The 15011-nt window shown below is 37.7% G+C and overlaps 3 protein-coding genes across 3 annotated transcripts; 1 reads left to right on the forward strand and 2 right to left on the reverse strand.

The window, feature by feature from the left end:
• Positions 1-742: 742 nt before the first annotated feature.
• si:dkey-28n18.9 (sorting nexin-6) lies at positions 743-5592 on the reverse strand. The gene is made up of 14 exons (XM_027007904.2): positions 5415-5592; positions 4992-5099; positions 4814-4921; positions 4582-4651; positions 4256-4383; positions 3970-4053; positions 3571-3645; positions 3422-3452; positions 3241-3325; positions 3110-3149; positions 2886-2972; positions 2619-2708; positions 2463-2528; positions 743-2019 (listed from the first exon to the last, which is right to left on the reverse strand). The coding sequence occupies exons 1-14, from the start codon at positions 5415-5417 to the stop codon at positions 1879-1881; spliced, it is 1116 nt and encodes a 371-aa protein (XP_026863705.2). The 5' UTR covers positions 5418-5592; the 3' UTR covers positions 743-1878.
• A 1528-nt stretch (positions 5593-7120) lies between these two features.
• Positions 7121-12108, reverse strand: ccdc174 (coiled-coil domain containing 174). Its single transcript, XM_027007902.2, has 11 exons — positions 11990-12108; positions 10925-11029; positions 10730-10830; positions 10560-10618; positions 10294-10453; positions 10103-10198; positions 9855-9994; positions 9635-9729; positions 8689-8821; positions 8408-8572; positions 7121-8291 (listed from the first exon to the last, which is right to left on the reverse strand). Exons 1-11 carry the CDS (start codon positions 12029-12031, stop codon positions 7993-7995), a joined length of 1395 nt encoding a protein of 464 aa, XP_026863703.2. The 5' UTR covers positions 12032-12108; the 3' UTR covers positions 7121-7992.
• On the forward strand, positions 11288-14994 carry ghrl (ghrelin/obestatin prepropeptide). Its single transcript, XM_027007913.2, has 6 exons — positions 11288-11379; positions 12886-12966; positions 13165-13316; positions 13431-13514; positions 14712-14823; positions 14907-14994. The coding sequence occupies exons 3-6, from the start codon at positions 13209-13211 to the stop codon at positions 14909-14911; spliced, it is 309 nt and encodes a 102-aa protein (XP_026863714.1). The 5' UTR covers positions 11288-11379; positions 12886-12966; positions 13165-13208; the 3' UTR covers positions 14912-14994.
• Positions 14995-15011: the final 17 nt, after the last annotated feature.

Below are 15011 nucleotides of genomic sequence, written 5' to 3' on the forward strand. Positions count from 1 at the left end.
AAAGGAGAATGTTTGTTTAATCCTCTTGAGAGTCTGCTCTGTTGCTGTGTACTTCCACTGACCTTCAGATCAGACCGGTGTGGAATGCCACCCTGTCATGACTACAGCTTCCCCTCTAAACTAATCGAGTGCTTTAGAGAATGAGTTCATCACTTCCAAGATTACTCATTAGTTATTACACCCAAAAGCGTCTCTTTGTTACTCTGCACATGACCAGGAATTATACTGCAAGGACAGTAGACACTAAAGGTACACTCTCACTGGTAGAAATGTAGTTAGTAGGCATTAGGCTGTATTAGTGACAAACATTTATGATAGTTTCTGCAGTTATTTTGTATCTCTGCATGATCATTGGCATACTAAACCATTTGATCTCAGAAGTACATTTTTACATTTTCAGCATTTGACAAACTCTCTTATCCAGACTGACTTACTTACAGTTGTCAGTAGACAGCATGTTTACTTGCTGGGACTCAAAGATATGATCTTGGTGTTGATATGACTTTGCTCTAGCCGCTCCATCAGATGAACTACAGGATCTGACTTTAGTAAGAAGTTAGTCACATTGAATGGAACTGAGATCATGTGTCAGCTGTGGCACTTTCATTTAAGCAGGATGGGTTCAAAAACATGAAACCTGCTCAGTTATGGGTGCTATACTGAACAATAAATATCATGTTTTAGCACTGGCACAGAAGAACAAGAGTATGCGATTTCTATTCAAAGAATAGATTCAAAGAACTTACACACAAAATGGAAATTGTTAATGGGAGAAAATGGGGGCAAAAATCAAAGAGTAAAAACAGTACAAAGGTGGTAAACTCTACTAGCACACTACTAAAATTATTTTTTAAAAGAGTATGATTAAACTAACCAGGACACACACACAGTTCACCAATAAAGAACATAATTAAATATTAAATTTTAAACTAAATAGAGTCTGGAGAGACACACAGCATGCTGGGAGTCCTCACCATGCTCTGCTCCACTTACCCACAAGCCCACTCACTACACCTCAGTGGTGGATGCCACAGTATATTTGTTAGCCATATATATAGAAATAAAGTGAAAGAGAGAAAGAGAGAGAACATCACTTATCGTTCCTGCTGAGAGGAATGAATGATGGCACAAGCTTCATTTTATAAAGTGCACTGAGTACAGATGCAGTAAAGTCAGTTATTACTTAGATTGGAGCAACTAGGGGTGAGCTTGTGCAGGCTCCATAAAATATCAGAGCCAGAATGGGAGGAGTCTTAGTTTGTTTTGTCCTATTCTGTCAATTTGCAACTGAGCAGCACTATAATGGAGGGTAATTGACAGCCAAATCTTTTTTTTTTTTAATACAGTTTGTAAGTGATATTTCAGGCTCATTCTGATATTTTACTCATTCTTTCAAAATAATTGCACACTGAAAAAACGTAGCAGTTACTGTGTAAAGGTAGATTAGTGATTGTTAAGATCTTTTTGGACTCATGCTAAATTATGTTTATCATATCACAGTTGTTTTTCATTGACAACTACTTGGGTAACTGGTAATTATAAACAATGTGCATAACTTCTGTGTTACTTATTACTCTTATGTAATACTATGAAGCACAATATAAATATAAAACACATTATCAGTTTGCAACAACTACAAGTGCTGTCTTTGCTGGTGACTTGCAATCCTACAGCAAGAGAAATGGCCAAAATATTTTGAGATCAAGTCAAACATTTACATATAAGTAGTGAAGATCATTTTTAACCATTTGGCTTTAAATTGCAACATTATTTCATTCATGCTTTACTTCAAAACTTAAAATCTGCAAGGGTTTTCTCTTTTGACCCTAATTGACATTATATTGTTGATGTACACTTCATGTTTACAGAACTCCTACATTACACAGCAAGCCCTTTACAAGCTTCCAGATACTGTGAGAAGAGGGTGGAGCTTTCCTGTGCTGTACTCAGCTGTTTTTCACACCAGTCAATCAGAAAGTCCCGCAACACTTGAACACGGGTTCTATGGTAATGCACAATCTAAGAAAAACAGAATAAGCACATCAATGATAATTAATTCATTAATTAAGGCTTTGTTAAAGGTTAAAGGCTTTGCGTAGATATCAATAGATAGATAGATATTAATCAGTGGGTGGATTTTCAGATGCATCTGTAGCCAGTACTGAACCCAAATTGAATATAAAGTGCACATATAATAAACCACAAATTACATATTTACATACTGCAAAAATGACACTATTACCTAGTATCAAAGCTTAACCTATGAATATATTACATTTATTTTATCCAGCAGCTTGAAGTATAATGAATTTAACAAATTTTACTTAATGCTATACATTTCACCAAGCCCGGTGAATTAAACCCTGCATATCAAAGGATTTAACTGCTGTACACCCCTTGGCAATAAACCAGTGAAGAGTAAAGAAAAGCAAAACAATCTCTACAAGATGCGGATCCTCTACCTCTTGTTTAGCCACAGATGAGATAAGGTTGAATTCTTTTTGTGTCGCTTTCTGAACTTCTTCCATCTGCAATATCATACAGATGGCACTGACTGCATAAATCTGTATGTTTTTATGTGCTGATATGTAGGTATGGCATGTGTATATAACACTTACATGGGCTTTCTTATTTGGTTTAGCTCTGTCTACATTCTTATTGGCATTGTCCAGTTCCACTAGTCTACAAGTTCTTCTGAACAGCATTTCCTACAAAAGCAGAACAAAAATGACCAAATGACAAAGGTCTCAAAACAAGACATCTCATTAAAAAAACAAAAAACAAAAATAAACCCTTCTGGCTCACTCATGACTAAAAATGGCATGTATTACTCTTCATGGTGGTGTGTAATTGCACCAACGTTAGTGTAGTGGCTTGAGACCCACCCTCTTTGCCTCCTGGTAGCGAGACTCCAGCTCCAGACCCAACCCCAGGGTGGACATGTCATTATCAGATACTTTCTCAAAGTTTCTCTGAAAAGAAAATTTCCAACCAGACCCGAATCAAACTTTAGAATGCTGAGCGCTAGATCTAATAAATAATACTGATATAGTAAATAATACAATAATTAGCCCAGTATTTCCATTATTACCATCTAAGTCTTACTTACTTTCATTGTTTCAATGATATCTGAGAGCTTCAGACAAATCCTAACAAGAACAAAGTTACCTTTTATTGTTGGCAGACAAACTCATGCACAAACCCAACTCTCATCCACTCATGTTAGAAACATACTCTTACTTGGAGAAGGCCACAGCATCTGCATTTTCCTGGTTAACACAAAGATGTAATGAAGTGGAGAAATGCCCACATGCCAAAGCAAGTTCTGAAACACACACATGTACACAGACACACTTGGCATTGTGGTATCTTACTCTGAACATAACATACTGTCAAATGACTTACAGAAAATTATTCTTACTTTGCTTTGTCAGCACAACCTCGAGGAATTTCTGTTGGAAATGACATGGCAGTTAAACCAAGTTCTAAGTAAGTAAGGTGAACGAAAGAGAATAATGGGATTAAGACTAGAAAAACGAATTTAATAAAAGAAGGGGAAGAAAGAACTACCTCTGTGGCTACTTTAAAGAGAACAGAGAGATTTGTGGTTTTGTCTCTCTCACTCTGAAAGAATTCATCTACATCCTGAGGAGAGATGAATGAGCATTAAAAATATAATTAAATGCATATTATGACTGATCAATTGTTTCCCTTTCTCACTTACTCACTTACACACACATGCGCGCACATATGGACAAGCCTGTGCCCCCACACACAGAAAGACGCCCACACAACACACTATCAGTTGAACCACCACTAACACCCTGAGTTTACCTAATCCTAACTCCTCTTCTATGCTCCCAGAACTGCATTAACATCTATGATGAAATGCCAAAATGTGTGTGACAATATATTTCATTCAGCCAGGCACAAAAAGGCAAAGTGGCAGACACCCGCCCATGCACATACCTTGTGACCTTCCTTCCTCATCTCTTCCATGACTTGACTGAGGCGGTTAAAGATGCCCTTTTTGCTACGCTGCTTACCAGGTGACTAGAAGACAGGACGCAAAACAAAAACACAAGTAACAATAGAAGAAAAATAATTCTAAAAATGAATCAATGAATGAAGTTATATTTATATAGCGTCTTTCAAGGAACCCAAGGCCGCTTTACAGTTAACTCACTCACTCACACACACACACACACACACACATACACAAACACACACAGAGAGAGAGAGAGAGAGAGAGAACCTCAGAGCTGCTAAGGAAGTTGTAGAGTTCTTTGTTTTTGCTCAGAAGAGTATGTGCTGCCACCTGCTGCAGGTAAAGCTCTAAAGCTTTACAGTAAATCTGCCATTTATCTCCCAAAGACAGGAAACCTACATATAGGCAAACATACAAATGTGTACACAGAAACATGGGCATAAACACATTATTAATATATATTATAATATAAATAAGATACCCTTATAGTATCAACTGCTAGGTTTATGTGAAAGGAGCTTATCAATTAGGCTATACACAGGTTTTCTAGCCATTGATATATTTGACTTGTAATTTGGGTGGATCTAACATACCAAGCTGTTTCAGCACTTTAGCCTGTGTATGTGAGTGAGAAGGCAATGGCTTGTCTGGTAGAGGAGGAAACTGTAGGGAGAAGATAAAGTTGAGCAATTTTTAGTTCTGTAAGTCAATTGTGTGCTAAAAACACAACCACAGCTTATGAAGTCAGATTTCAGTCTTAGCTGACTGCAGTGAGCATTAATTCTACTAATGCTCTGGAGAAGCCATTCAGAGGTAAACACTTACTATGACTCCCTGGAGTTCTGGTACGTCTTCCTGAGAAAAGAGACTCTGCTGAAGCCAGATGAAATCCTCGTATGTCCTAAAAACACACACTCCACCACTGCCACTCAACTAGGAGAAAGAAAAATATTATAGAGCATTTTTAATACTTAAGCTATATAATGTAAAGTTGACAACTCACATTCTGGGATGTGATAGCAAAGGTCAGCATATCTCCATCCTGACTGACATCAGAGATCTTAATGCTGCTGGCATTCACATTTAGTGCAGACTCTTTATTTGATGCATCCTAAAACATGCACAGAATGGCAAAGAAATTAAAGGTGTGTGTATAATTTATGTAAAGAGGTAGACAGTATAGATCAAAAATAATATTAATGTAAATGGGTATTTCAATTACCAGTTTGAACTGCTATATTAAGATACATCAACAATAACTAAACAAAGTAAAATAAAAACATATAAAACAAGATATATTTAACTCTAGTCTGCTCTATTTTCAGTCTCTTCACAATTTTATTTTTTACATTTGTCTTTACACTCTGCAGCAGGTAAATTCATATAAAGATCATGTGATTATCCCAAGTAAAAAGGACTCACTTACCATTATTTTATGAAATGTCCCAGAGTTTTTTTTTTTTTTAGTGCAACACGTAGTGACAAATTCTCACTCAAAAAAGAGAAACTTAACAAATGAACCATTCAGGAAATTCCTCCGTTTACTGACTGAAAGATTATTCGCCTCACATCACATATAATCGCTGGTTGAAGACACCCTCTCTCACAAAATGCACGCACACACAATTGTGGAAAGCAGGATATCCTGTGAGTCAAAGTTCAGTGCAGTCCCGTGATTTGGTTGTGTGAAATACGCATTTAACTTAAGTTATTGTAGCCTGTGAGAGTGAATGACGGAGAACGACTTTTAGTATGGGCTCTGTCACTTCAAATGTGAATCAAAAGGACTAAATAAACACAGACACACTCTCTCTCTCACTCTCTCTGCGGTACTTCCACTGACTTCTGCATTACTGTAGTTGAGTAGTTTTTGTTATTACCACACGTTAACCTAACCCTAACCTCAAACAATGTGTTGGTTCTATAAGATAAAGCTGCATTTTTTATTTTATTTTATTTTATTTTTTTTGCTTGTTTAAAACCTGCTAATTAACGTCAACTGGACCTGGAAAGTACTGCTGTAGCTTGAATTGAAAGGAATGTTTTGTGTCAGCAATGTCGCTAATGTATTCGAATGCTTTACACAGGCATCTAAACCAATATTTTTAATCTGTAGGCCACACCGTTCTGCAACATATTTGTCTTTAACTGTTTAAAACATAAGGCGTTAAAGCTGTGTAAAATTGTTAGCGTTTGAGATAAGAGTATTAACTCTCAAAAGGACACCCGTGATCTCAGCACGCAACAGAAGAACACAGGCGTATTTATCCGCCGAGCGTGGAGGCCAGCGACATTTGATTTTTCTCACCGATGCTGTCATAACTAGTGAAAATTACACTGGGCAACAAATTGGAACTTGTTTCTTTTCATAAACAAAAAAAGCACAAGAGCCTCGGAGCAGTGCAGAGATCACAGAACAGGAATTTGGCAAGGAGCTGGGTGCGGGCAGACAGAGAAGAAACTCCTTCACTCTCCAGAACCACCTGCAGCAGCTTACATATGTCAGGTCAGGACACAGCCTCCTTTCTTAATAAACATGAAGAGGAATTGATCAGACATTGATCAGACATCAGATATCATAAATTAGGACTTTAATTTAATTCAGAAACCTTTCAAATCTGCTCAGTGCATTTTGGAAGAGCGTGGGGTTTTTTTGTGCCAGATTTTGTTCACTGCATCAGCACCACAGGTCAGAGATATACAGCAGCTCAGCTCTAACACCACACACAAGCAGTCCCAGTTGTCAGAAGCTGAGAGTTGTCAGCCAAGTTCCAAATGGAGTATGAAAATCAATAGACATGAGCTTCTTACCTTAAGAATCCAAGTACAGGAGGGTCATCTTGAGAGGTGCAAACAGACTTACATTTTACGTTCTATTTCATACTGTTTGTAATTTAGATTTTGTAGTGCTGGTATAAAAAGGATTAGGATACAAGCGCTAAACATTTGACCTTGCTTTTCTCAAAAATCACCAACAGCTGAAGGTTAAAAATCTTCTGTTCAAGTACATTAGTTAGGGCATCACTGAGAGCCTACAGAAGGAATTTGACTACAGTCAGCAGGACTACAAGGACCAGATAAAATTCATACTGATTCAACCTAAACATGAAAATGAGGCAAGGAGCAAGTACATTCTGCTCATACAGGAGGAATGGAGAAAGTTTTATTACTCTACTGAGAGATGAGCAGAGGGTCAATGTGTGAACAAAAATATTAGATTCAGATTCAGATCTATCTATGAGCATTATTAAAATATCTGACATAACAGATTTACAGGAAGTGTTATTTAGTAGTAAGCCTTCAGCTCTAGCTCGATGCAGGAATAACTTTTAACAACTGTAACAAAACTATCAAATAGTTGAAATGTAAAAATTACAACACAGCTCTGCTTATTTATATTTCACATATTTTATACAGCCTGTTGTGTTATATGTAGTCTTGATGTCCTATGGAGTTGCATATGAGCAATCACCTCATCATGAAAACATAATCTCTCCACATGAAAAAGCAAATAACAGTCCATTTACATTCACTGAAGTGAATAAATACAACTGGCCCACCACAAACGTCTCCATGACATGTTCGGCAAGACTGTAACCCCTTGTTCCGTATTTGTGGGATAAACTGGCTGTTACTTGCTGAGTGATTTAACATTTATTATGTTAAAAGACCTTTATGAGGTCTTTTTTCCCCTCAGTTGTGTGGTTCTGGATACCACTATGTTGCTGGGGTAATTAATCAGATTTCACTCAAATCAAAAGATGACATCTAGACTTGTTTCAACAGATCTTTACAAATGTTTGAACATGTCAAGTCTGAGTTAGCTGCAATTCCTCTTATACCCTGAATATGGAACCCTCCAAATGCCACTAACATGCAGATACACCACAACAAGTGAAGTGGAAAGAGGTGCAAACTTCAGAACTACAGACCTGAGAGTGGACTATTTACTATGGAACAAAAAAAAGCTTGAGACTGAGGCCTTATGACAAACAGAGTGAAGTTCAAACAGAGTGTTTATAGAAAGATAATAGATCATCAAGACTTTGTGTCTGTGAATGCGGGGGTTGTGGGGTTTGTTGAGGTTGTGAACATGTAGATTGGTTTGGAAAAGGTTCACATGTATTCTGTGGTGCTTTCTGCGAATCAGACCATTTAAAGGCAACTTTTCCTTTAATATTCTCCTCTTCCCCAGACCTCTTATGGTGGACTCTTTTATTGTCTGTAAAATAAGAAGTGGGCGGGGCAAACTCTGACTCCCGCTCATCCCGACGACGACTTGTCCACTGACCCAAAAAGAATTCTATAAGCAGAAATGATTAAATAACATTGTATACATGGATAAAAAAATAGTAATAATATGAATGTTTAGGTTTGATATGGTCACGTGTGTGTGTGTGTATATATGCATCTCATTACCTTTGCCTCTGTCCCACTCTCTGACATGTGGTACTCCTGGCCTGGAGTCTTTTCTTTCTTGAATTACCACCTCCACCTTCGGTGTTGTAGATGCAGAGGGTGGAGGCCCATTCAAATCACCAACCTTGTCCTCATCCTCCTGAACTGTTGCATCAGCAATAGGAACTACAAGAAAACAGAAATTCCACATTGACATCTACACTAGGGATTTTCACAAACAGTCTAAATGCATGCATATCTGCAAATTTCTGGCTACAGTGTCTAACAAACAAAATATATACCTTCTTCCTCTTCAGCCCCTGGCTCCAGCTTGCTTTTCTTTATCTTCCTCATCCTCACTTTTGCCAGTCGAGCCTCAAGCAAAGATTTCCTCTTCTCTTTCAGCTGCTCTCGCTTGCTACGTTGCACTGTGGTCTATAGAAAGAAATAAAATAAAAGTAAATAAATAAATATATATAAGATAAAACACACACACACACATACAAACCACATGCTAAGCACACAGAAGAACTACCTGGAGATCATACTGCTTTTTACTAAGAGTTTCAACAACCTGTGCTACTGAAACTATCATTATTAGGTCATCATAAAGTGACATACAAGAGGTTACAAATTACAGTTTAAGCATTTAGCTCACTGAATAGCTGTCTGGCATCTTCTTCCTAATATAGTGTCAAAGATTTTTAAACCATTTTTCTTCCATTGTTTTTAATGAATTTCATCAACAGTGCAACACGTATGTTAATTTACTCATATAAATTAAAAGGTTTCCTGTAATTTATTCAGAAGCACTACTAAAATGAGCAAGAAAATGGCATTGGCAGAATGATGGTAAAACACTATGGTGATCGCTTCACAAGGTATGGTTTAAGACTGGCCTCTATTATTCTGAACAAAATTATTTATGATTGTTGGATCGCTGGAATACAGAGTACTTATCTGGAGCATCTAAGATTGGTCAGGGTTCACACAGCACACAGACAAAAAAAAAATCTGAACAGAATTGCTCATTTGAATATTATAGCCTTCTCAATATAAGCATTGCAATGTCCAATATTACAATAGTGAAAAAAAGAATACATTGTACCACCCTATTTGAAATGAACTTTCTGCTATGCAAAGTGATTGACTAATGGGTATATGAGGAAACTAAAATGATGAATATTAGTCAGCAGGGCATACTACTAAGAATGCAGAAGCTCATTTTGGTGTTCTCTGGATCCTCACCTGGTCTCTCAGCATATCAAGAGTTTCTCTCTGTTTTTGGCGGTGTTCCTCATCTTGAGAAAATGCAAAGTATCCAACACCCAGCTCTCTTGCCTCTGAAACAAACACAAAAGTCCTATTGAGTGCCAGCCCACACCTTCATTTAAGACATATCTTTAGCACAACAGAGGCAAATGTCCCAGAGTCTATCAGCGGATACTCAACGGCACCTCTTTCTCACCTTGATCGCGGATGTTTTCATAGTGGATGGGCCCCATGGGCCTCTTCATCTGCTCCTCTTCCTCCCTTTCCCACTGTTCTCTTTGCATTTCTCGCCTCATGTCTTCAGACAACAGAGTCCTATCAGGTCCAACCACTCTGCTGTGAGACAAACACACACAGTTGTAGGCAAACATACAAAGCACCATAATATAGAATAAACAAATATGAGAGAAATTAAGATATATGGACTTTGTCTATGTTGTATACCTTGTGCCTTGTAAATCTTGATCCATTTTCTGAAACTCCGGTAGATCTTTTCTTAAACACTTCCTTGATCTACCTAATGCATCAACATAATCCACCCTGAGAGCGAAGGGAAAGAGGAAGAGAGCACACTCAGGCCTTGCATTCTAATTACTTAAGGAAGTATACTAATTATGGGATGCCAACACTCATACCATTCCTCATCCTCACTCTGTGGAGGTGGGATAGGGATCTGTGTGTCAGTGTCTTCACCATCTCTGTCTCCTTTCTCAGCCTGTCTGATATGTACCTCTCTCTTCTGGTCAATAATCTTCTGGGTGAAGTCAACCAAGTAAAGACTTTCAGTCTCTTCATCTACACATGAAAAGTACCAGAGTGTTTCAGAGGTTGCCTGCTGTTGAAAACTCCTTGTAAAGTATAACAAATCCCATAAGACCATCCAAAACACAGGATGCTTTACCCGGGAAATCCCCTTTAGTCATTTGTTCATACAGTCGTGCCTTCTCTTCCAATTTCTGCCTGGAAGAATTTAATAACCAGAGGATATTGTTATTAAATATACATGAGAAAAATAAATGTGTATAAGACCAGTGTGTTGGAGTGGCTGAGCTAACATTTATTCTGTTTTACCTTGATTTGTTTAAGGTATTTTCTTCCTCTGTAGCTTTCTCTACATCCCGCTGAGCACGGGCAGACACCCCTTCATTCTGCTTACTCCAAATACTGGGCTTCTGCACATGAACCAGTGCATACCAAATTAATACATTAGCATAACATGACATCAACAATTATTTTTGTGTGTCATTTCTCATTCAGATTACTTGCCTTTGTTTTGGTATGTATCTTAGGTACAGCTCCTGCATCCTGAGAAAGTCTTTCCTGTTTGAATGTCTCCTGCTTCCTATAAAGCTCTGCTTTCAAATCAACCAGCTATTAAACAGGTAAACAAGTGGAGAAATGACAAGAATATAATGTTATACAGTGCAGTCAGTAATTATTATTTTTTGCTTTGAATTAATACAGATTGAACCTGACCGTTTCCAAGTCAGTTTTTTTTTTTTTTGCCAGTATTGCTGCACCATTAACTTCAGCAAATTAAAAAAAAATACACAAGAGAGCTGACACAAGGACAGAAACATACTACAAAGCAGCTAAGAATATTTTTGTGTCCTGGCAAGGTTTCCCAGACGTCCAGTTTTAGGCTGGACAGTTCGGTTTTGCAGCGCTCTGTCCTCTGCTCTACAGAATGCACCCATTTCTCACCCATCTGGAGTGAACTGGTAGTTGTTTTCCATTGTTCAATATTATTTTAACATGTCAAAGCAAATACCTTGTATTTCAAGTGTTTAACAGATCACCCTTTCACATCACCTATCGGCTAACCGCAGAAAATCAGTTAGCGTTAGGATGTTTGCAACAATACCAAGAAAAAATGTATTCGGGTCTTAGTGGCCAGTGTTAAAACATTAAGTTATATTATGTGCACCTAGAGCAAATTGGTCAGCTCTGTTCGCTAACTGCAAAATTTCTCTCTCCTGACCAGCTGAACGAGCTGTGATGTACATAATACCCACCAGTTGTCCAGATAGCGTTAGATAATTAGCTCGAGTAACAGACATTATCTTAATTTACGAGGGGTCGACCAACATTAACCTTAAAAATGACTAACCCTATATGACAAATAATCCTCTTACACTGAACTATATGGATAAAGATACGAGGAATGTACATATCAAAACCGCGAGCGTTAGCTGCCTAACTTATCCTTGCTAACCTAACTATACGTAGCTAACGCTAGCTATACAGGTAACGAAATCAAAATGTCGTTAAAGAGTTCTCTGCATTTCTATAGATTGCTACTATGCATCTGTTACTATGGTCACAACCTACCGACGAGGCTGTGACATTATATTGCTTTTTCTTCTTATCCATATTATTTTAAGGTGTCGACTTTAATGGATATCAACATGTTTATATACACGTCGCCATCTTGAAATCTATAGTGCGAATAAGTGAAAAACACGACCTCTACTACTGTGGAGTATTACTGCAAGATAATAGGGCAATCCTGATTTTAGGTTATAAAACACTCCGTTTTCATTCATATTTCTCTTCATGTAATAAGAGACATGATATGCTATAAGTGAACATTGTTATTTTGTTTATCTTTTGTTTAGAGATGACGGCCACATAATGTGCAATAGAATAAAAGTGAAAAATAAAAAAGTTTGCAAGATGGGTTCTTTTTTATTCAAGTCTTACAAGATCACACTAACAACACAAATAATTTACTACTCATGGGTGAATCACGGGAATCCTTCATACAAGGTATAAGTGACTAGATGTATTCACATGAACAGATGGCTTTTGGGGCCCTTCATGTTCATTTGACCATATCAGGTATTCAAACCAAATAAGCTAACTGTTTCAAAAGACCATATGTGCATATTTCTGTAAATAGGCAAATGCACTAAGTGTGTTTGTTTAAGAGCTATTATCAGGAAAATTATTCCAATCAATCAAAAGCTGTAATTGAAATAACGCAGTGGTCCAGGTAGAAAACATCTTCCACTCACCTCTCCATTCACCTCACAGCCATTTATCTATTGCATACTTGGAATTTCACAGTGAGTTCACTAGAACAGCCAGTATCTTTTAAAAACATATATACAAATACAAATATTTGATTACACTGCTGTAGTGTCAGAAATATTCACTGCATTGATGGACAGGGACATTCCACTGTTTGTTTTTTTCACAGTTATCTCTCAACTCTTGACACACAGCAGATATATAGGTTATTAAGGCTGAAGACCCCAGTGTAGTCTGAAAGCTGAAACTGAAAGGTCAACCAGGTACCCAACCAGGTAAGACATACACATTCTAAAACAAACCTTCAGTCAACAATTGTTTTTAGTATTTTTCTAGCCAGCTGTGTTTTAGAGATTTGTGTATGTCAAATTTTGAGCATTCTGAAATGACACTCATAGCCAGCCATGTATTCAGAACATGTATTCATCACACTAAATTTGTTTATCTTTTCCTTTTAAAATTCTGGTGATTAGCTACTTTCTCGTGCATAACAAGAGATCCCCAGTGACCTCTTAGGATGTTGTACCGTGCCAGTCATGCAGTCTTGCTCCTCTGTGCACTTTCCTTGTGGGCAAAATGTGTTCTGTGTGGCTCCAGTTTCCTCAGCCCAACCCAGAAACCACAGGTGGGGTTAAAAACAGTGCACATTAGCAGCTGCAGTAGTTTCTTTGGTGTTGTGTTTCACCTGTTTTGGAGATGATGAAAGATGGTAATGGGTGTATGGCTGTGTGTGTTTTAGGGTCATGGAGACCGAAAGCAACCTCGAGTGGGACGGGGGGCTGGTCCAGAGGTTCCTCTGCTACCAGAGGATCATCACATCATGGTATGCATGCACACATCTACTGAGTTTTTTGTTAGGTACACCTACACCGATACCACCAATCAGTCAATTCTGTGTACTCAGAGATTAGTCAACCGATGGGAGAAGACTTGTGCCATTTTTCCAGTGGCTTAGTTCATTAAAGACCTGGGTATTTACACTGTATATTGTAAATGTGAATGTATATGAAAAATCAAGCTGACACCCACCCTTTGGTCAAAACCAGGTCTTACATATAAGACACCAATAAGGGTTGATTTACACAGGCTACCGCCAGTCAACTTCAGAGCACAATAATGGGGCCAGCAGAAGTGTACTGCAACTTGCAATTGACTGTAAAATGCATGGCAGATTCAGCTATAAAGTAGGCATACCTAAATAAGAGATCACTGTACATGCTAATACATGTGAAACCTAATCATTAAAAATACACAGAGATCCAAATATTTAACTAGTCAAAACTATTGACCAGATTAGTTGATATACATCAATTCAAAATTTACTTAGCAAGTGATAAAATACTGTTCAAAAACTAATCAAACTAGCTCATCAATCACAGCTGGGTGTGGGCATGATCCTAATATTTTAAGCATATATAATTGACAGCCTACGATGGAATACTACAACTGTACAAAAATGAATATACTAACGATAATGCAAATAATTATTAAGCTCAGGCTGAGCACACCTTTTCAGGTGAGTATGTTTTTGAATTCATGAGTACTGATGGAATTGTAGACTTTTATGTCAATTGGGATGAAATGTAATCTATATGCTTAGATACAGAAACTCTGTGGACAGTGGGAAACTGCATATACTTCACTGTAAAATAACCTTCCCTAGCACTGACTACCTTCAAATACACATATCTAAGGTTTTGTTCTCCATTTGTGCTGCTAAGGGGGTAAAAAAGCAGAAATGCAGATTTTGTAAGAGAGTACACCTTATGTAAGTTATACACAACATAAGGACAACCAAGTTTACACTGGAAGGGGAGATATTCTGGCAAAATAAATGTATTTACTAGACTTTGCAAGTGTTCACAGTAAACCCTTTTTATATGTATTATGTTCCTAGAGGAGCAAGGGTAATATAATTAGAAAGAAAACACAGATTTAGGTTCCTTGGATCTTTACATTTTGACAATTTAATTTTTTTCCTTTTCCTCCCGCATTGGACTTGCTCTCTATATGAGTCTAGCTGAGCACCCCTCTTCAGGTGGGTCTGTCTTTGAGTGATGCAGAATATGAGAAGTATGGCACAGCACTGCAGAGGATCCTGATGGACGTCCTGGGTGACATTCTCCCTTCAGGTGGGTTGTGATATCACACTGGCTCTCTGTCACACAACACTGTAACAGAAAAGTCAAATGTGTTTGTTTCCCATTTGTTTCAGAGTGACCAAAATGACAGAATCTGAAAGGATTAAGACTCTTGCAACTTACTATTGCACAAATGAATAAATGACAATACAGCTAATTGCAAAAAAATGAATAAAAGT

Source organism: Electrophorus electricus, chromosome 3 (genome assembly GCF_013358815.1).
Source record: "Electrophorus electricus isolate fEleEle1 chromosome 3, fEleEle1.pri, whole genome shotgun sequence".
In the NCBI taxonomy this organism is placed as follows: Eukaryota; Metazoa; Chordata; class Actinopteri; order Gymnotiformes; family Gymnotidae; genus Electrophorus; species Electrophorus electricus.